The following is a 23,302-nucleotide window of genomic DNA, read 5'->3' as shown; positions in this document are numbered from 1 at the left end:
TGTCGGGGTCCCAACATCGACTCCGACCAGTCCGAGGACTGTTGAGAAGGCTGGACATGGGAAAGCTGCAAGCACAACAGACAAGGGATGCATTCTTCACTCAAGTCTCTGGCCTATTTAGCCGAACAACTCCAACATCTGAAGACATCAGCGATCAGTGGGCGCTCATATCCCACTCCCTGCGAACTTCCGCAGAAGAAGTCATTGGATTCCAGCGCCCCCCAACAAGGAATCCATGGTATGACCAGGAGTGTCGGGACGCAACAGCTGCAAAATACGCCGCCTACCGAAGAACACTGCAAGCTGGGGCTACACTGGCTGTTGTTGAGGTCTACAGGTTAAGGAGAAGGGATGCCTTTTCAGACGCAAGAAAAGAGAACAGGAAAGGCGAGAGTGTGAAAGCATAGAGAGCAGCAGATGCCGAAATGAAGCTCGTAACTTCTATCAGAGGGTTAAGCGTCTGACCCAAGGTTGTAAGACTGGAGGAGTTGCATGCAAGGACAATGACGGAAACCTAGTCACAGATGCAGAGATTGTGCTGAAGCTATGGAGGGATCACTTCTCAAGCCTGTTAGCTGGCTCTGGCACAGGCTATGAAGATTATGATCCACAAACCCCAATCTATGGTACTGATATAGATTTCCCGACCCCAAGCCATGCCGAAGTCAAGGATGCAATCCAACGACTCAAAAACAATAAATTTGCAGGTGCTGATGGCCTGCTGGCTGAATTGTTTAAGACAGCTGGTGATATGTTGGTAGGGAGCATGCACCAACTAATCAGCAAGATATGGCGTACGGAGAGCATGCCCGAAGATTGGAACCTCAGCATGATCTGTCCTGTCCTGAAGAAGGGTGATGCCACATTGCGCACCAATTACCGTGGCATTAGTCTTCTTCCAGTCGCATACAAGGTTCTTTCGAGCGTACTGTGTGAAAACCTGAAACCCCATGCCGAAGCACTGATTGGACCTTATCAGTGCGGGTTCAGGCCTGGCAAATCTACTTTTGACCAGATTTTCACGTTGCGCCAAATCCTGGAGAAGTCCTATGAGAACCAGATCGACACCCATCATCTATTCGTCGATTAAAAGGCTGCATTCGATAGTCCCCGGCCAGATCGCCTATATGCCGCCATGTCTGAGCTTGGTATACCAGCAAAGCTGATACGGCTTTGCAGGATGACATTGAGCAACACCATCAGCTCTATCAAGGTAGGAAACGACCAATCCGAAACCTTTAGTACCAAGTGTGGTCTCAAACAAGGTGCCTCGCTATCCTGCATGCTCTTCAACATTCTAATGGAGAGTATTGTAAGAAAGGCTGGTGTGCATCGGACGGGCCCGGTTCTGACAAACAGGTGTGTCCAACTCCTTGGTTACGCTGATGATATTGATATCATTGGCCGAACCAAGCTTGGTGTTATAACAGCCTTTGGGGCTATTAAAAAAGAGTCGGCTAAAGTAGGACTAGCAGTGAACATGGACAAGACAAAGTTTATGGTGTGCTCAAGCAGAGAATCGCGGCGTCTTGATTCTCAGCTGACTGCAGACAGCTATAGCTTTGAGTCCATAAAGGAATTCATCTACCTTGGCACTGCTATAACTAGCACAAACAATGTCAGCCTAGAGATTAAGCGGAGAGTCACACTTGCCAACAGGTGTTACTTTGGGCTCAGTAGGCATTTCAACAGTAGAGCTCTCTCTCGACAGGCAAAAATAACACTCTACAAGACGCTCATTCTTCCAGTACTCTTATATGGTGCGGAGTGCTGGACAGTGGTGCAATCCGATACAGCCGCTCTTGGAGTGTTCGAGAGAAAGATTCTCCGCAAGATCTTTTGTCCGATTTGCGTTGGCGATGCCTATCGCATTAGATGGAACCACGAGCTGTAGTCAATCGAGTTAAAATTCACAGACTCCGCTGGCTGGGTCACATCGCCCGTATGGAAGAAGACGCTCCGGCCCGTAAGGTGTTTGATGCGGTAATTGTCGGGAAACGGAGGAGAGGACGACCCCGGATGCGTTGGCAAGACCAGGTGATGCCCTGTCTACATCCGGTGCTGCCAACTAGAGAAGGCGCGCCCAGGACAGGGATGCGTGGAGGCAAATCGTGCAACAGGCTGTGACCCGTCAAGGGTTGTGATGGCCAATTATTATTATTTTTAAATTTAATGCTAGTTTAATCTGTAAATAATGTAATGTAAATGTAAATTATAAATTTTTATAGCTTAAGGCCTAGTTGCTATAGCTTAAGTATGGGTTAGAGGTAATTTGCAATTTCTCCCATAACCCGAAAATAAATAAATAAATAACAAAAATTTAGCTTTCACCGATTTTTGTCTTCGCCACATGCGATAACCAAAAAAGTTGCTAGGTGTCCTATCCACTGTCTATGAACTGTATATCAAGTAATAGATAAAAGCTATAAACCTACCACTTTGTTTATTACATTTTTGTAACGTTTATTTTTAAAGGAATCAGCGAATCAGATGAACTTGGCCCAGAGTTTTTGGCGAAGCTGAGCAACATTACGGTACCCATAGGACGTGACGTATCATTTACATGCGTTGTCGACAACTTAGGTCAATACCGTGTAAGTAAAATTACCTTTAACAAGTGTTTTTACTCTTAAAAATCTTATCGGGTTTGAAGTCGAAAATTATATTTGACTGAAAGATATGATGCAAAAATGTATCAAAACCGGTACAAAAATCTACCTACAGCACAAAAATAATCACCAGTTTAGGTATAAGTAATTCTTTTTAAAGCAAAATTATGCAATTTGAATTTGTTAGTAATAAATAGGAAAACAAAAATTTATTTTAAATTTTTACTTTTAAGTTTTATTGGTGATAAACTTTGTTCTTTGTTCACAAATATTTTTTTATGTGAGCTGCTAGGGACACAAAAAAAAATATTTCACCGTTCTCATTTCGAAATCTTTTTAATATATTATTAGGCAGGCTACGGTTTTCACTTTCACAAGATTCTCTCGTTTTCGTTTTCGAGAACGAGAATTGGTGCTCCCGTTTTCACTTTCACAAGACTTTTTCGTTTTCAAAAATGGGCAAGTTTTTTTTGTCGAAATGAAAAGTAAATGCCTTTTTCTACATTAAATCGGTTCTTAATTGCAAAAGGAAAAAAATAGTTGACTCCTTGGTCTATTGATGTTCATTTCCCACCATCATAAGGTCAATCTAATTCGTATTTACTTTTTAAATAATTATTTTCTGACCCCATCTTTATTTCATACATAAAATATTTGCCGTCGGCAACAACAACTTTCGTTTTGCTAAGGGGCCGATAAATCTATTGCCAGAAGTTATCGTCAATGCTACCGTACTTGTAGTGGAACAAAGCAACCACTTAAAAATTCTGATAAAATGAAAACGAAGCAAAAATATTTGTAAAGAAAAGTTAAATAAGCTTTTATAAATAAATATTATTAATTTCAGTTGTTTGAACAGTGAGAAACGATGAAAAAATGAACCGTTCCGATAACGGAACGATGACGAAAAGTTTGTGAAAACTGGAGAACCTAAAACGAAAACGTACGTTTTCGCCCAAAAACGAAAACGAGAAAAAAAAGTGAAAGCGGAGCCTGCCTAATAGATTTTTGACGAACGAATGAGTCTAGATAATCGGATGTTCGGATAATCGAGGTTCGGATAATCGGGATTCTACTGTATATACTTTTCAACATATTATTTTTGATCATCCGTTAGGAAATTTTCGTCCTTACTAATAGATCGGCAATATTCTTAAAGTGGTTTCCACTGAAGTATAATCCTAGCGATAACCATAACTGTAAAATATTAGAACGACCGTAATAATGAACTACGCCTTGGCATCTTAAGTTTTTTGTCCATGTAACTTGGCGAGCTAGTAAAGGTAGACGGTAAATGTGTCCAAACTACAATTACACTGTCTTACAAAGATTTTGCAACGGAGACGAAAGACTACAAGACATAAAAAAAAAACTTAGCCGTAGAAATTCGCAGTAGATGCATTTCTGTTTTTTCACAAAATACCGAAAAATTACTCGGACTTTCTTACATTTAAACTGAAGTACTAGCTACAATTTTTATTCAAGAACTATCGCGAATTTTGAATTTTCGAGGGTTACCTCGTATCGAATTTCCATTTTTTTGTGGCGTTATGTTGGTACTCATGTCGGCCATTTTGAATGTTCACTTAATTGTTGACAGCTGCTTTGCTTGCACGTGTTTTGGAACGTCTTCGATTTGTACCTATTCAAAAAAATGGATCAAAGAACCTGTACCAAATTTTGTGTGAAAAACAAAATTAAGTGCTTGGATGCATTCCGAATGTTGACTGTGGCATACGGAAAAGCTACCTTGGACCGAAGCAACGTTTATCGGTCATACAAAATGTTCTCAGAAGGCCGGGAAGATGTGAACGACGAAGAGCGTGCCGGACGCCCGAGCACTTCAATAACAGTCGAATGTGAAAGTTTTGCTGACAGTTTTCTTCGATTGCAGGGGCGTGGTGCATCATGAGTTCTTGCCACGGAGAAGATCGGTCAGTAAGGAATATTACCTGAATTTGCGCGAAGCAATCCGCTAGAAACGCCCGGATTTGTGGAAGAACAAAAATTGGCTTTTGCACCACGATAACGCCCCTGCTCACACATCGTTGCTTGTGCGCGACTTTTTGGGCAAAAATAACACACTAATGATGCCGCAGCCACAGTATTCCGCAGATCTGCCCCCCTGTGACTTTTTTTTGTTTCATAAACTGAAGAGGCCCATGAAAGGACGACGTTACGCTACGCTTGACGAGATAAAAACGGCATCGAAGGAAAAGCTGAACAAGATAAAAGAAAATTATTTTTTGAAGTGCTTCGAAGATTAGAAAAACCGTTGGCATAAGTACATAATATCTCATGGGGATTTCTTTGGAGGCGACAAAATAGATATTCATGAATAAATAAATAATTTTTGAAAAAACACAAAATTCGCGAAACTTTTTGAACACACCTCGTATAAGCTCGATCCACTGTAAGCGAGATCTCTTTTCATTGCTATTGCTGACACCACGAGTATTGCGGGTATTGAATTTTTCCCCTAATTGCCTAATTGTCCAGTGGACAAATCTAAAGACATCCACGTCAAGAGCAAATTTTAGAAACCCCTGGTTTGGTGCAGGAGGCACCCGAGGTGTTGCCGAAAACCTTGCTAGAGATTTTCTCAAAATTTTTTTCATATTCACAGATCTCACCTCCACCAATAATGCCTCGAGATAGTGAGCACATGGTACAGCTCCAAGTCGGCTATTGGTGAGATCCATATGAGTGAGCAACACACCATTATATTTCAGGTTAAAGGCCCCAGCGAGTGTCCACCGAAAACAAAAATAAAACAACCAAAAAGTTAATGCTCAAAAACCAGAGAGAGAGAGTAAATGTTATAAGTTCCCAGATAAAACGAAAAATATTGCATATTTAAATTGATCTAACTACCAAAAAAAACTGAAAGTTATCAAAAAAAAAAAAAAAAAAAATCAAGGAACTACAAAGTTAATAAAGTAAAAACAAATTGTTAAAAACCAATTGATCTGAAAGTGTGTGATATAAAAGTTTCATTAAAATCATAAAAAAAAATCTAAAAACAAGAAAAACAAACAAACGCATATACCCAAATGCTTAGACCCAATCAGTAGGTACAATGCCATCTGTACACACAACAACTTAACAGGAAATATAAGAGACTTATTAACCGGTATGACTCAGGATCAACCTCTGGATTACCGCTCATCAGAATCGAAGAATCGAACACTAGGATCATACCATTAAAAATTAATGCTATATCTGTATGTTTTCATTCCGTATGTGCCATGGTGCACCAGTTATAGTTTTCAGTATCTTTGATTGAGTTTTTTTGATTTCTTCTAGGTTATTTTATTTGTGTTCTCTTGGCTTGTTCTTGTGTCTTCTCCAAGTAAGCCGTTTATCAAGGTGGACTCCAAGATACGTTACTTCCGTTGTGTCGGGTCATCCAGCCGCATGATAGCTCTTAGCTTATCTACATAATTACCATCGCTCTCTCTCTCTCTCTCTTTATCTTTCTATTTGCTCTCTTTCTTTCTTTGTTGGGTTCTACTTTGGGTCTGAAATTGTCTGATCCGTTTCTAATTCTTTCTCTTCTTTTCGATCCCGCGGGACATTGTTAATCGCTTCTGCTAAAATAAATTCGCTGCCTTTGCAGAAATCGAACTCTAAATTTTCGTGTTCTTATTTAAATAGCTAATAAAAAAAGCTTATTAGGTCAACATTTGGTGACCCCGACGTGATTCGTGCTTAACAAAATACCCAGTGAAAGTCACAAAAAATTCAATTTATTTTACCAGCTGCATATCTCTTTTTATTGGTGTTGCAGCTTCATTGTGCGTTGGCCGGCTATAAACAATACAAATTTGTATAAGTTGATTTGTGCAAATAATATTACACAAGCTTGTACATAAGGCGGTACATAGACCTGTAGCGAAACGTTTTCGATATTCCTCTTTGCTCTCATCTTCCCGCTAAGCCGAATTTTGCCTACCGAGTCTGCTGCATTTTTTGTTGTTGTTGTTGCTGCTTAATATGTCTCTAGAAAATTCGGTAAGCGTCACCGGCAATGGCAATTCAAACAGGGTGATATTTCTGAAGCGCAAGGCAAATTCACTATTTAATAGAGTGGAGCGTTTAATGAAATCTCTTTCAAGTTAAAAGGTTCTCAGCGAGCTCGAGGAATTGGATTTCGAGGAAGTTGGATTTGATGACGTCGTCGTAATTCTTAAGTCGACGGTTCGATCGGAGATCACAAAGCGCTCCTCGCAATTGCTTCAGCATTCAACCTTTGCTGATTGTAATACGCCCGGTCATTTTGGCCATCAGCAGCGACAAGCTCTGCGCCGAGCGATTCCACTTCCCGCTCTTGAACTTCCGAAATTCGCTGGAGGTTTACGAATTGGGCAGATTTTTACTCTATGTTTACTACCATCAAAGATAGTCATCCTGACCTGACTAACATAGAAAAGATGCAGCATCTACGTTCATGCCTGAGGGATTCTGCGTTGGAAACCATCCGCTCGCTGGAAATTTCGGATGGCAATTATTCTGTTGCTTTGGAGTTATTGCAAAACAGATTTGATAAACGTCGTTTGGTTTTTCAGGCACACATTATTGAGATCCTGGGGCTTAAGGCAGTGCAGAGTGGTTCCGTCTCGATGCTTCGTGAGCTGTCCGACAAATTTAACGCTCATATTCGTGCTTTAAAGGGATTGGGCACGACAGAACAAATCGCGGGTTGCATCATCGTCCAAGTACTGCTTCAAAAGCTAGATCCTGCAAGCCAGGCAAAATGGGAGGAGCGGTTAGAGGATCCAGCAGTCGTCAATATAATTCCGACGTGGGAATCCATGGCATCATTTTTGGAGCAGCGATGCAGAACATTGGAGACTATGGATTTCGCCATGGCAAGCTATGCGTCTGGCAATCAGGTGGGAAATAACCGAACGTCTAATTCTCGCAGATCCGCTTTTGTTGCCACAAATAGTAACCCTTGGTTTTGTTCGTTCTGTAATGCTTCTGGTCACTCTATTCATTACTGCCAAGATTTTAAGGCCCTGCCCCCTGCTAATCGGCTTTAAGAAGTAAAGAGGCTCTCTCTTTGCATAAACTGCCTTAAGATAGGGCATCAATTGAGGCAGTGCAATTCTAGCAATTGTCGTGCATGCGGAGCTAAACACCACACCCTCCTTCACTTGGGAAATTTAGCCTCAGCTTCTCCGCAGGCAGGACCACAACTTCCAGAAGCTCTTGCCGCTGTCGCACCCAATACTGTCGTTGAACCATCTGCCGTGCCTTCCTCATCCACTGCTCTTATTGCTAAGGATTTCAGTACTGACATTGTGCTCCTTGCCACTGCCACCGTTCTCATAAAAAATCGATCTGGAGTTTTGTTCCATGTCGATCACTTCTTGACTCCTGCTCTCAGCTGCATCTAATAACATCTCGCTTCGCAGATCAGCTTCAAACAAAGAAGATAAAGACTTTGGCTTCTATTACTGGAATAGGTGACTCCAGCTTTGTTACAAATGGTCACTCAGTTAACATTACGATGCAGTCCCGAACGTCTGAGTACACGGTGAACATAACCGCAGTTATTGCTCCCAATATAACTGAGCGACAGCCTAGTTTCAATGTGGACATCGGCAGCTGGAAAATACCGCAGAACATACAATTAGCTGACCCTACGTTTTATGTCCCTCAGCGTGTGGATCTTTTGATTGGAACCAGTTTGTTTTACGAGCTGTTGTGCGTTGGGCAAATTAAGCTCCCACCTGGCTTACCGCTTATACAAAAAACTCGCCTGTGCTGGGTTGTTTCCGGAGGATATGGCGTCTCCAATGGCTCATCGTTAATCTCGACCATTGATTTGCCTACCGTTAGTAAGGATAATAGCTTAGATCGACTTGATGATCTCCTTAGTCGATTTTGGGAGGTGGAAAGCTGCGTGGAGCCAATTGCACATGCTACTAAAGAAGAACTGGACTGTGAGGCGCACTTTACAAAGCATTTCATTCGCTCCCCTGATGGAGACTATTCTATTCGGTTACCTGCCAAGCTCAACCTGGAATTATTGGGTGAGTCCTACCAGCAAGCTTATCGTAGATAAGTGTCCCTAGAGAGGAAGCTAGATCGTCGGCCAGATTTGAAGGCTTAATATCCAGTTTCTAATTCGATTTCGCTCATACCCGGTAGCCATCACTAGAGACATTTGTAAGATGTACCGCTGTGTCAAGGTACATCCAGAGACAGCTATTTGCAATGCATTATATGGAGGATTTCCCCACAGTACAAGCTGTAAGTATTTAAGCTGGACCCCGTCACTTATGTCACGAAGCCTGCATCATTTCTGGCTGTGCGGGCTATGCATCAGCTGTCAAGAGACGAGCATTCTTCGTTTCCGCTTGGAGCTGAGGTCATTCAGCGCGACTTTTACGTGGATGATCTGATATCTGGAGCCCAGACCGTGGAAGAGGCTATCATCATTGTGGATCAGACTTCCAAAATTCTATGCAGAGGAGGTTTTAAACCTAGAAAGTGGTGCTCAAACGTACCAGCGGCTTTGTGTGGAGTTTCTGACGAAGATAAGGAGTCATATTTGAAATTTGATGACGGCACTGATTTCAGCAAAACTTTGGGCTTAGCCTGGGATCGTGCTTCTGATCAGCTTTTGTTTTCTTTTTTTGGTCGTGCAGTTAACCTCAAGTCCCTGTAGGCGATCTGTCCTGTCTGCCATTGCACGATTTTGTGATCCCCTTGGATTGGTTGGACCAGTGATAGCAAAAGCAAAAATGTTCCTTCAGCAATTGAGCAAGGAAAGGTTATTCTGGGATGAAAGCCTTCCTGAGGCTCAGAATACGGAATGGAGCTCGATATGCAGGAGTTTTGTGCAAATCAGGCGTTTGTGTTTCCCTCGGCTAGTGGTTTCTTCAAACACAGAAATTCAGGTCCATGGATTTTGCGATGCCAGCATGGAAGCATACGGCGCCTGTGTCTACATCCTGTGCGGTGGACAGTCGCAGTTGCTTTGTTCAAAGTCAAGGGTCGCTCCCTTGAGGACTTTCACCGTGCCCAAGCTGGAGCTTTGTAGAGCCGATGTCTTGTCTAAGCTCATCTCGGAAGTAGCTGGCACCAACGTATTTAAGGGACAGTATTATTGTTGGAGTGACTCTGCGGTGGCGCTGTCCTGGATCCGAGACGAGCCCTCCAGATTCAACATGTTTGTGGCAAATCGAGTTGCTGCCATCCAAGAGCGAACCGATTTGATGGAGTGGCGTTACGTTTCAACTTCTTTGAATCCGGCTGACATTCTCTCCCGAGTTGCCCTACCCACTGAGCTGAGCGAGTCCCCTATATGGTTTAACGGGCCGACATTTCTTTGCAGACCCAAGATTGAGAAGTTTGCTGAGAAGTTAGCACTTGAGCTTCGTCGAAAGGTCCTGCTAATAAAATCGCCATACGTAGACATCATAGCCTGTTCCAAATTTGCAAACTCCCTTGCTTCGCTTCAAAGGATTTTCGGATACGTCTGCAAATTTATCAATCGCATTCGGCAGCCGGATCTTAAGGTTTCGGATATCCAAAGCGGTACTCAGTTGTTGCTTCGTCAGACATTAAATCCTTGCAGTCTAAAGGAGTAGTAGCCCAATCTAGTTCGCTTGCATCTCTATCTCCTTTTATTAATCAGTTTGGGCTTCTTAGAGTGTATGGCCGACTAAGGAACTCGTCGCTGGATTTCAATGCCCGTCATCTAATCATATTGCCACGGAGCCATCCTGTCACTGCCGCCATCGTTACTCACTTTCATGAGCGCAATCTGCACACTAGACCTCGAGCCTCACTCTGCATAGTTCGGTCCCAGTATTGGCCTATTGGGGGAGGAAGACGGTGAGCAAGGTTTTGAACAAATGCGTCAGATGCTTTTGAACGAAGCCTCGATTAGTGGAGCATGTAATGGCGGATCTCACTAAGGAGCGATTGGATGGATCTCATGCATTTGAAGTCACTGGCATTGACTTTTGTGGACCATTCTTTTATAAGCCGGAAGTGCGAAACAAGGCCCCAGTAAAATGCTACGTTTGCGTCTTTATCTGCTTCGTAACAAAGGCCATTCACTTGGAGTTGATCAGGGATCTCTTAACGGTATCATTTCTCCATGGCCTCAAGAGATTTATATGCACCAGAAGAAGACCGCGGCAGATTTAATCGGACAAAGCAACGAACTTTGTGGGTGCACGCAATGAGCTGCTGGGGTTGAGACGCCTGTTCCTCAGCAACGAGCATCAGAAAGCGACGTTGGATTTTTGCCTAGCGGAGCTCATCGATTGGCGCTTTATTCCTCCCAGATCGCCACATTTTGGCGGTCTCTGGGAAGCTGCGGTGAAGACAGCGGGAATACTATTTCTACCGCGCTATTGGGCCTTCAATTTTGGCCTTCGACGAGCTGCGGACTCTTCTGTGCCATATTTCGGCAGTAGTTAACTCCCGGCCCTTAGTCTCAATTTCAGAAAATCCCGCTGATCTGGATGTGCTAACGCCAGCCCACTTTCTGAATGGTGGCCCACCATCCTCATTCATCGAGCCGGATGTGACCGCCCTTAACTTCAATCGGTTGGATGGATGGCAACGTGTGGCCTACTTGCACCAAGTCTTCTGGACCCGATGGAAGTATGATGGGTCATCCAGCCGCAGCAGGTATTTAGGTTCTCTTAATGCTAGCTCTTAGCTTATCTGCATAATTACCATCGCTCTCTCTCTCTCTCTTTATCTTTCTATTCGCTCTCTCTCGTTGCTTGTTGGCTTCTACTTTGGGTCTTGTAACGAACACACACACAAGTGCTGCTCACTCCCAACACCCCAGCGGGAAAAAGATGTGAAAGATTTTTTTTTGTTTTTTTTTTTTTTTTTTTGAAAAAAGGGAAAAAACTCCTTTCCCTTCTTTCTTTTTTTTTTCTCTTTCTTTTTTTTAGAGGTAGGGGGGAAAAAAAGAATAAGGAAGGGAATTAATTTTTTTTTTTATTTTTATTTTTTTTACACACCCCTTTTTTTTTTTTAAGTTTATTTTTTTTTTCCCTCCCTTCCCTTTCTTTAAAAAAGGGGGTTTTTATTTTTTTTAAAACCCAAACCCTTTTTTATAAACCTTTTTCTCTCCTTCCCCCGGGGGCCCTTTTTTTTTTTTTTTTCCGCCTTCTTTGGGGGGGGGGGGGGGGGTTGTTTTAAAAAAGAAAAGGGGTTCTAAAGAAAAAAATAGGAGAAAGAGATAAACAAGAGGCCAAAACTGATCATGAACCAAACGGCTATGAATCGGACGAAATATAAAGGTATCCATCGATGTTGGAGGACCAGATGGTGATGGCCTCCTTTTCCCCCCCCTCCCAGTGGAATTTAAAAAGATTCCACCCCTTTATCAACTGCTATGCCACATTTCCAAAACTTTGCCCTCCTTTCCCTCCAAAATGCTAAGTTAAATCATGTTGTGTGACGCCCCAATTTGGGCCCCACAATCTGGACATGTATAATATTTTCATATTTTCTTCTTAGAGTTAAGACCTTAGTTAGTAGATGTAAGCCCATGAAGTTCCTCATTATTCTTACGTTATTCTAATAAATAAGGCTAGGCTAAGTACAAATCAAAACGAGCATCACTGACAGCAAGGGGCGGGGAGAGTACGATAGCATGCAGAACGAGAGAACAAATCTAAGCTCCGACGCAATTGCGTGGACCGACGCCAGCGCAAGCATCGACCAGCCGAGCAGAGGGCAGCGGCGCTGGCGCCGAAACCCGAAAAAGTCTACGACGCAATTGCGTAGGCCGGCGCAAGCACCGATCGCCCGGGCAGAGGGCGACAGAGCGCACTTATACTATGAAAATGCAGGCCCCGCTCGGACTAGCATAGGGCGGCCAAGCGGGAGAGAGTGCATACAACGTAATTACGACGCACTAAAATTTGTCGCCGATCATGCGAGCAAAAGGTAGCCGAGCGAGAGGGAGGACATGGAAAATAACTGCGACGCATTAGAATATGCAAAAGGGCCGATTGTGCGAGCAGAGGACTGCGGCAGAGGACGGCGGCAGAAGACTTTAACTTTGGCTGCTAATGAGTTTTGAGGAGAACAATAAATCAATCAACTTCGAGGACCAGTCGCGGACACACGTACCTCTCAGCACCCGTTCGACACGGCTCTGCGACCCACGCGCCATCGCAAGTACCCCGCGCAAGTGAACCGAACCGACACCGCGCCTCGCACACCTCGGGCACCGCGACCCCGCCGCGACTATCCACCGCACCGTGGGACAGGCTCCGCGTCGCCATCTTGTTTTCCACCGCCATCGACCGAGGCCCCGCTCCAACATCGCCGAGGACTCCATCGAATCTCCGCCCCGAGCTTGACCATAAATCTGTCTGAGTGAGTAGTGCTAAAACACACAGGAGTGCGGTATAGGCAGGGACCATTTTTTTTATCATTAAAATAAAACACGTGTATATGAAATTGAAACACCCTCGCTTGCATATTAATTCCCGTGCCCAGTAGTTAGAGCCGGCAGCCATTTCCCGATTTCAGGGTCCCGTCCGCTCCTCCCCTTTCCCCACGTGGAACCCGGTGACTGCAGCCAGGCGCCCAGCCTCTGCTCCCGCTTGCGTGCCACGCCCTTCCCCTGCCCCACGTGGAACCCGGTGACCGCAGCCAGGCGTCCAGCCTCTGCTCCCGCTTGCGTGCCACGCCCCTTTCCCTGCCCCACGTGGAACCCGGTGACTGCAGCCAGGCGCACAGCCTCTGCTCCCGCTTGTGTGCCACGCCCTTTTCCCCTGCCCCACGTGGAACCCGGTGATCGCAGCCAGGCGCCCAGCCTCTGCTCCCGCTTGCGTGCCACGCCCCTTTCCCTGCCCCACGTGGAACCCGGTGACTGCAGCCAGGCGCCCAGCCTCTGCTCCCGCTTGCGTGCCACGCCCCTTCCCTCACGTGGAACCCGGTGACCGCAGCCAGGCGTCCAGCCTCTGCTCCCGCTTGCGTGCCACGCCCCTTCCCCTGCCCACGTGGAACCCGGTGACTGCAGCCAGGCGTCCAGCCTCTGCTCCCGCTTGCGTGCCACGCCCCTTTCCCTGCCCCACGTGGAACCCGGTGACTGCAGCCAGGCGTCCAGCCTCTGCTCCCGCTTGCGTGCCACGTCCCTTCCTCACGTGGAACCCGGTGATCGCAGCCTCTGCTCCCGCTTGTGTGCCACGCCCCTTTCCCTGCCCACGTGGAAACCCGGTGATCGCAGCCAGGCGCACAGTCTCCGCTCCCGCTTGTGTGCCATGCCCCTTTTCCTACCCCACGTGGAACCCGGTGATCGCAGCCAGGCGTCCAGCCTCTGCTCCCGCTTGCGTGCCACGCCCCCTTCCTCACGTGGAACCCGGTGATCGCAGCCAGGCGCACAGCCTCTGCTCCCGCTTGCGTGCCACGCCCCGTCCCTGCGTGTACCCCGGCGACCGCAGCCCGGCGTCCTGCCGCTGCTCCCGCGTGTGTGCCGCTTCCGGCGATCACAGCCAGGCGCCCAGCCTCTGTGCCCGAGAGTGAATCGCTACCCATTATCCTGGCAACTGCTACCGGCGACCAGCCTCAGTTGTTCTCCATATTTTCCCGCCTTTGCCATCCACACTACCGTGAGTCCGACTCCTCCATCTCCGTCGGCTCACCCTCTATCAAAATTTCCGATAGTCCCGCAGATATAAATTTTCTGTAAGCGATCCTGGACAGACTGAGTCATATCCCAGCCAGGAAACTACTTTACAGATGGCGCCCGAGCAGGGACTAGGGAATAGGATCTTTAGAGGATTACATCCTTCGTGACTTAAAACGTTACCAGTGTCTTAGTGCAAAGGGAAAATTTTGGTGAACCTCAAGCCAGATCATAGAAACAGGGAAAATCATTGCTCCGAGAACAAATATACAATCATCGCATCGCCAGACGAAATAAAATCAACTAAAGTCTTCATTCATCGGGAAATTATTTACTGGGAAAATATATAAATATCATCGCCGAGTCCAGACAGAAAATTCTTGTTTCATCGGGAAAATCATTCGCATGCATCAGTCGCCACTACATTTTTATCAACCGCCCCGTACTAGCCGCACGCCCCGGAAACTCGACCGCCGCGACGTTATACCACAGCATTTTGGGACAGGCATTCGCGTCGCCATATTGTTTTCCACCGCCATTGACCGATTCCCCGCTGATATTCCGAACTCCCGAATCTCCGCCCCGAGCCTGACCATAAATCTGTCTGAAAATTTAGCAAATTGAGTCTATTGATCCACCGACCCATCGGGAACATTTTATTGAGATCGGAGTTATCCGTCTGACTGTCCGACCCACCTGAATATCTATCTGCCTGATTTATCGGACCCACCTGTTCTGCCGACCGACACATCATGGGGAAACAATGGATCTACGAGGCCAGGAAGGAGCAACTCGAGGAGGCCTGCAAGGAGTTCGGGTTATCTGCGGAAGGCACCCTGGCGGACCTGCGGAGGCGGATGTCCGCATACATGGATCAGACGGAATTACCCAAGGAGCGGGTAGAGCGATTAGCCGAGCTGGAGCTCATGTGCCGGACCAGATCACGGGATCACTCGAGAGAACCCTCACCGAACCCCCCGGGTGGCAACGCGGAGGACCGGTCACCGAAGGCGGAACCACTTGGCCAGCTGCTACTTCAAGTCCCTTCAGCCGGGACCAGCGGGAATTTTCTTGGACACACCGAGGCCGGACCGGCAGGATTTTCGCATCGAGTCGGAGGCGACCGGGCCATGCAGTTTGGCCTGGCCGAAAAATTGAGGAAATGGGGCGTTTTCTTCGACGGAGAGGCCAACGACCCCCTCTACTTCCTGGAGCAACTGGAGGAGAGAATCGACGCATACGAGCTCGAGAAGGACCAGCTGCCGAGGGTGCTATCCAGCGTGTTACTTGGCCGAGCCGGAGACTGGTTCCGAGTCAGCCAACTACAGAAAGCCAAGTGGGACGAATTTCGATCGGAGTTCCTGGATTTCTTCTTGCCATCGCGGTATTTTCAAACTCTGGAGGACGAGATCCGGGCCAGGATCCAACGATCGGGAGAGAATTTCAAGGATTTTTCGCTAAGTCTACGTTTGATGATGCGCCGGGCCAACTACGACCGGACGCAGGAATTAAATCGGATTTATGAGAACCTCCTTCCGGAATATAAATTGTTCACACGCAGGCACGAGTTCGGGACGCTGACCAAGTTGACGCAGTTAGTAACGGAATACGAAATTATCCGGGACCAGGACCAACGCCGGTATGCGCAGATGATGACAGCATCGAGGACATCAAGGACAACCACTACGAGGAACCCAACTCCGTCGAACCCAGCATCAGGAGACCGCCGCACCGAGGGACCGCGAGCATCCACGGCCCTGGTACCCGTGGCCACCGAAGTTGCCCACCATCGCATCGAAGAAGGACCCAGAATCGACGTCCGGACTGCCTGCAGGAACTGTGGACAAACGGGACACTTCAGCCAGGAGTGCAGGAACGCACGACTCCTATTTTGCTGGGACTGCGGCCGCCGAGGGACACGGACGATCGACTGCTGCCGAGCCAAGCCTGCGGGAAACGAGGAGCGCCTCCACTCACCCAGGGAACGGGTGGAGACAGCGCCCACTTTCCCGAGGCGACAATAAATCCTGTCCTCCGGTGCGAGGGGAGCCGGATAGTGGCCTCCGTGTCCATCGAGGGTCATGCTATCCGCGCCACCATCGACACTGGAGCCACGCGCACTTTCGTCAACGAGAGGATTGCAGCGCTGGTCAGGACCGACCACAATCAGCGGGCCGTGATCACTCAACTTAGCCTTGCGGACGGCAGCAGGAGGGAGATCACACAGGCTCTTCACGTCACCATCAGTTTGGGAGACCGGAGTGTGACCATGCCGGTTCTGGTGCTGCCCTCTACGATCGACGACGTACTCCTGGGAATGGACTTCCTAAGCCAAGCGGAAGCCAACATCGAGATCAACCAGGTGAGCCTTAAAATAGGGCCCGGTCGAATAGCTCCTCCCATCGCGAACGCGGACCCAACGGCGCAGCGGCGACCAGCCCCGCCAATCTCAGCGAACTCCACGGCGCAGCGGCGACCAGCCCCGCCAAGCTCAGCGAACTCCACGGCGCAGCGGCGACCAGCCCCGCCAAGCTCAGCGAACTCAGACTCCACGGCGCAGCGGCGACCAGCCCCGCCAAGCTCAGCGAACTCAGACTCCACGGCGCAGCGGCGACCAGCCCCGCCAAGCTCAGCGAACTCAGACTTCACGGCGCAGCGGCGACCAGCCCCGCCAACCTCAGCGAACCCGGACTCCACGGCGCAGCGGCGACCAGCCCCGCCCAGCTCAGCAAACCCGGACTCCACGGCGCAGCGGCGACCAGCCCCGCCCAGCTCAGCGAACACAGACCCGAGGGTGCAGCGGCGACCAGCCCCACCAATCTCAGCGAGTCCCGGCCCCAAGGCGCCGCGGCGATCAGCCCCGCCAACCTGCACGAGCCCTCACCAAGAGACACAGCAGCGAGCAGCGTCGCAAACCTCGGCAGACCCAGTTGCCAGGACACGGCGGCCCCGCCGCAGGCGGCCACCAATCATTCAACGGACACAAATGGACATGCAACCAGAGAGGAACTCGGCCGTAATCACGAACGAGGACAGCATCGTTATCCCGAGGGCTACCGCGAGCCGGTATCACCACGTGCTCCCGCCACCATGCGCGGAAGCCATGCAGAGGAACCCATTCAGACTGTCAACAGGACTACCAGCAGTGGCCATCAACACCCCCGAGGAACCGTCGACGAGAGCGACCACCGTCGTCGTAGAGGAGGGCCCGGACGCCGCCAGGAGAGAATTGGACGAGGAACTGGACCGGTTCAACGGACTCACAGGCGTATCCCATATCACGGAGCACTCGATTGTCATGAGGGATGACCGCCCAATCAAGCAGCGGTATTTCACTAAGAATCCAGCGATGCAACGGATTATAGATGATCAGGTCGACGAGCTTCTGCGCGACGGCAGGATCGAACCCTCGAAGAGCCCCCCACAGTGCGCCAATCGTACTCGTCGGGAAGAAGACTGGAGACGTCCGCATGTGCGTGGACTACCGGCAGCTGAATGCTCGCTCGATTCCCGATGCATACCCACTGCCCAGGATAAACCACATCCTGGAAAAACTACGGAATGCCAAGTACATATCCACTCTGGATCTGAAGAGCGGGTATTGGCAGATTCCGATGGCCGCCGGCAGTCGGGAGTACACAGCTTTTACAGTGCCCGGACGGGGCCTGTATCATTGGAAAGTCATGCCCTTCGGACTACATTCGGCACCTGCAACGTTTCAGCGAGCATTGGACGGTGTCATCGGACCTGAGATGGACCCCCATGCGTTCGCGTATCTCGACGACATAATTATCGTTAGCAAAACCCTCGAGGAACACATGCGACACCTACGGGAGGTACTACGCCGACTGCGCGCCGCAAATCTGAAACTCAACCGGGACAAATGTAAATTTTTCCAACAAAGCATCGTGTACCTAGGACATCAGATCAACGAGGATGGCATTCATACCGACCCGGAGAAAATAGCCGCTATCCAGGCACTTCAACCACCGTCATCGATCAAGGAGCTGAGGAGATGCCTTGGTATCGCCTCATGGTACCGGCGATTTGTACCAAACTTCACCAACATTGTGCAGCCGATGACCAAACTGTTGAAGAAGAGCCAGAAGTGGACCTGGGAGGCGGACCAGCAACGAGCGTTCGAGGAATTGAAATGCAAGCTATCAGAAGCACCCGTTTTAGCTTGCCCGGGCTTCGAGCAAAAATTCACAGTGTTGACGCAGCAGATCGAAGGCCGAGAGCGGGTCATCGCGTACGCCAGCCGACGACTGTCAACGGCCGAGGGAAACTATTCCACGACAGAGAAGGAATGCCTGGCAATCGTGTGGGCAGTGCGAAAGTTCCGATGCTACCTCGAGGGATACCACTTCGATGTGGTCACCGACCATCTGGCGTTAAAATGGCTCAACGCTATCGAGAACCCCACCGGTCGCATAGCTCGCTGGGCCTTGGAGCTGCAACAATATCGCTTTGACGTACACTATCGACGAGGAAACCAGAATGTCGTCGCCGACGCACTCTCCCGGCAACCACTGGAACGCCTACAACAGGCCATCACGGAACAACGCCCCTGCGCATGGATAGATAAGATGCGGACGAGGATCGCCGAGGAGCCGGCCAACTACCCCGAGTACGCACAGGAGAACGACCAGCTGTACCGACGCTTCGGGAACCGACCGGAAGAGGAAGACTACATTCCTTGGAAGCTGTGCGTTCCTCAGCCACTTCGAGCGCGCATTTTGCAGGAGTGTCACGACCAACCAGCAGCGGGACACATGGGAATCCGGAAAACGGCCAGGCGGATCATGCAGAGGTACTATTGGCCTGGACTTTTCCGTGACGTGGTCAGGTATGTCCGCAGGTGCGAAACTTGCCAGAAATTCAAAGCCAGCCAGCTGAAACCACCGGGACAGATGTTCACCCGCGTGGTGGCGGAGCCGTTCGACACGCTGTGCGCCGATTTTGTGGGACCTTTGCCTCGATCCACCCATGGCAACACGATGTTGCTGGTCTTCTTCGACGCTTTCAGCAAGTGGGTCGAACTTGTTCCCCTTCGCAAGGCGACTACGGCTCACCTTTCGCGGTCATTCCGCGAACGAATCTTGGCCAGATTCGGGGTGCCCAAGACGTTTGTCTGCGACAATGGCACACAGTTTACCAGTAGAGCATTTAAGGAGTTTGCCAAACAACTTGGTATGAACATCCAACACACCGCCCCGTACTCGCCGCAGCAGAACCCCACGGAGCGCGCCAATAGGACTGTCAAGACGATGATCGCGCAATACATCGATGGGAACCAGAAGACCTGGGACGCAGCCTTGCCAGAGATAAGCCTCGCCATCAACTCCAGCGCCTCGGACACCACTGGATTCAGCCCAGCGTATCTACTACAAGGTCGAGAGCCGAGACTGCCGGGGTCCCTTTACCACGAGGTTACCCCACACTTGGGTCGAGAACCAGCGACACCCACCGAGAAGGCGACGCATCTCCAGGAGATCTTCAAGGCCGCGCTGGAACACACAAAGCGGGCTAGCGAAAATCAGGGCAAACACTACAACCTGCGCCGACGCACCTGGAGGCCGGCCATAGGTGACCTGGTACTCCTCAAGCAACACCACCTCTCGAAAGCTGCGGAAGGATTTGCGGCCAAGCTGGCCCCACGCTTCGACGGACCATTCAAGGTTGTCAAATTCATCGCTCAGAATATCGTCCGACTCCAGGACCCAAAGACCAGACGCAGACGAACCGCCGGTCTGGCCGACCTCAAGGCATTCCACGAGGAAGACATCGACAGTGAGCCCGAAAGCGCCGAGGACATCGCCAAATGAACCAGGTTTGGGAAAAACGGGTAGACCTAGTAAACTTGTAATCCTAACGTTAAGTCTCACAGCCAGTTTGTATACCGCACTCCCAAGGTTAGTTAGACAGGTCCCTAAATTAATGTTACACTTTCATGTCTGACAGACATGCCGCGACATCACAGGCGCCGGCTCGACCGTAGCTCGCGCCATCGCAGGCAGCACGGGCGACATGCCCGAGAACCGAGGGCTGGGGAAAATGACGTCGCCACTCCCGAGGGCCCAACGGGCCTGATGCAAGTATTGGAGGAGACCCTACCAACACCGGTTGGGGTGATACCACGGGAGTCGCCCATCACGCTGAGCGACGACCTTAACCAGGAGGACATAGCGTACCTCGAACGCTACCTGGAAGGCTTCGACGCCAACGGCGAACCATTGGCGCGGGTGACGCCGTCCGACACCGCGTCCATGGACACAGACGACGAAGAAGTTCCAGTCGAGGCCGACAGGTTCCCGAACCTAAATCGGCGAGCTATCAGCCCGATGGTTGAAGTCACCGAGCACGTCCCGATCGCGGAGCTGAGCGCGAGTGCCTGCGACCTCACCGAGGACGCGGCGACCCATCCACCCCAACCATATACGGTAGCGGTCGTGGATATCAGCGACGACGAGGACGACGAGGATGACGAGATCCCTCGTGGCGCGGGGCCCGCCCACAATGATCCCCCACCAGCGTACGGGTCGGTAGCAAGCGACGAAGAACCACCGCCAGCCTATGGATCCTGGGAGGGATTCCAAGAGCCCGAGATCGCCGCGCCGGTAACCCCAGCCACATCGACCACCGAGGGCACTCGCGTGGAGAACCCCACCTTTGGCTGCGTCGCCCGAAGGACGCTCTTGGAAGGCGAATCCGCCCGATGTCTACGTATGGACGTGGATGAGGATGGCCCCTGCACCTCGGCCGAAGCTCGGCGGCGGGAGGGAGCCCGACAGACGCAGCGTGCAACCAACGACGCGGCGAGGGATAACGCTGAACACGCCCGGATGCCACCCGGGGAGTCCACTCCGTCCCGACCACCCAGACCCACCACCCACCGAACGCACCAAAGCGAATGGGTGCCAATCCCAGCCGCCTGGAGGATGCACCTCGCGGAACCCCACCGGATACCCCGGCGCGTGCTGGAGAGGTTGCAAGCGCGAGTTGCCCGCAACCGAGGTCGCAACATTCGGGTGCTGGAGTCCGGGAACGGACAGGACTACCGGGTGAGGATCAACACTAAAAACGAGGTCACCATCTCCTTACGCCCGGCGAAGTAAGGGGGGGGTGTGACGCCCCAATTTGGGCCCCACAATCTGGACATGTATATATTTTTCATATTTTCTTCTTAGAGTTAAGACCTTAGTTAGTAGATGTAAGCCCATGAAGTTCCTCATTATTCTTACGTTATTCTAATAAATAAGGCTAGGCTAAGTACAAATCAAAACGAGCATCACTGACAGCAAGGGGCGGGGAGAGTACGATAGCATGCAGAACGAGAGAACAAATCTAAGCTCCGACGCAATTGCGTGGACCGACGCCAGCGCAAGCATCGACCAGCCGAGCAGAGGGCAGCGGCGCTGGCGCCGAAACCCGAAAAAGTCTACGACGCAATTGCGTAGGCCGGCGCAAGCACCGATCGCCCGGGCAGAGGGCGACAGAGCGCACTTATACTATGAAAATGCAGGCCCCGCTCGGACTAGCATAGGGCGGCCAAGCGGGAGAGAGTGCATACAACATAATTACGACGCACTAAAATTTGTCGCCGATCATGCGAGCAAAAGGTAGCCGAGCGAGAGGGAGGACATGGAAAATAACTGCGACGCATTAGAATATGCAAAAGGGCCGATTGTGCGAGCAGAGGACTGCGGCAGAGGACTGCGGCAGAGGACGGCGGCAGAAGACTTTAACTTTGGCTGCTAATGAGTTTTGAGGAGAACAATAAATCAATCATCTTCGAGGACCAGTCGCGGACACACGTACCTCTCAGCACCCGTTCGACACGGCTCTGCGACCCACGCGCCATCGCAAGTACCCCGCGCAAGTGAACCGAACCGACACCGCGCCTCGCACACCCCGGGCACCGCGACCCCGCCGCGACTATCCACCGCACCGTGGGACAGGCTCCGCGTCGCCATCTTGTTTTCCACCGCCATCGACCGAGGCCCCGCTCCAACATCGCCGAGGACTCCATCGAATCTCCGCCCCGAGCTTGACCATAAATCTGTCTGAGTGAGTAGTGCTAAAACACACAGGAGTGCGGTATAGGCAGGGACCGTTTTTTTTATCATTAAAATAAAACACGTGTATATGAAATTGAAACACCCTCGCTTGCATATTAATTCCCGTGCCCAGTAGTTAGAGCCGGCAGCCATTTCCCGATTTCAGGGTCCCGTCCGCTCCTCCCTTTTCCCCACGTGGAACCCGGTGACTGCAGCCAGGCGCCCAGCCTCTGCTCCCGCTTGCGTGCCACGCCCTTCCCCTGCCCCACGTGGAACCCGGTGACCGCAGCCAGGCGTCCAGCCTCTGCTCCCGCTTGCGTGCCACGCCCCTTTCCCTGCCCCACGTGGAACCCGGTGACTGCAGCCAGGCGCACAGCCTCTGCTCCCGCTTGTGTGCCACGCCCTTTCCCTGCCCCACGTGGAACCCGGTGATCGCAGCCAGGCGCCCAGCCTCTGCTCCCGCTTGCGTGCCACGCCCCTTTCCCTGCCCCACGTGGAACCCGGTGACTGCAGCCAGGCGCCCAGCCTCTGCTCCCGCTTGCGTGCCACGCCCCTTCCCTCCCACGTGGAACCCGGTGACCGCAGCCAGGCGTCCAGCCTCTGCTCCCGCTTGCGTGCCACGCCCCTTCCCCTGCCCACGTGGAACCCGGTGACCGCAGCCAGGCGTCCAGCCTCTGCTCCCGCTTGCGTGCCACGCCCCTTTCCCTGCCCCACGTGGAACCCGGTGACTGCAGCCAGGCGTCCAGCCTCTGCTCCCGCTTGCGTGCCACGCCCCTTCCTCACGTGGAACCCGGTGATCGCAGCCAGGCGCGCAGCCTCTGCTCCCGCTTGTGTGCCACGCCCCTTTCCCTGCCCCACGTGGAAACCCGGTGATCGCAGCCAGGCGCACAGTCTCCGCTCCCGCTTGTGTGCCACGCCCCTTTCCCTACCCCACGTGGAACCCGGTGATCGCAGCCAGGCGTCCAGCCTCTGCTCCCGCTTGCGTGCCACGCCCCCTTCCTCACGTG

The 23,302-nt window shown here is 50.6% G+C and overlaps 1 protein-coding gene across 3 annotated transcripts in view; it reads left to right on the top strand.

The window, feature by feature from the left end:
* The window catches only part of LOC108101339 (lachesin), a 427,086-nt gene that overhangs the window by 128,442 nt on the left and 275,342 nt on the right, over nucleotides 1-23,302 (top strand). For all 3 annotated transcript variants that reach the window (XM_043207880.1, XM_043207878.1, XM_043207879.1), the window contains one exon: nucleotides 2,476-2,594. In XM_043207880.1, the coding sequence (XP_043063815.1) occupies nucleotides 2,476-2,594 (119 nt within the window). The remainder of the gene's footprint in view (nucleotides 1-2,475; nucleotides 2,595-23,302) is intronic.

The sequence above is a fragment of the Drosophila ficusphila genome, unplaced genomic scaffold, assembly GCF_018152265.1.
Source record: "Drosophila ficusphila isolate 14025-0441.05 unplaced genomic scaffold, ASM1815226v1 contig_348, whole genome shotgun sequence".
Classification (NCBI taxonomy): domain Eukaryota; kingdom Metazoa; phylum Arthropoda; class Insecta; order Diptera; family Drosophilidae; genus Drosophila; species Drosophila ficusphila.
This window is presented reverse-complemented; position numbering and strand designations above follow the sequence as displayed.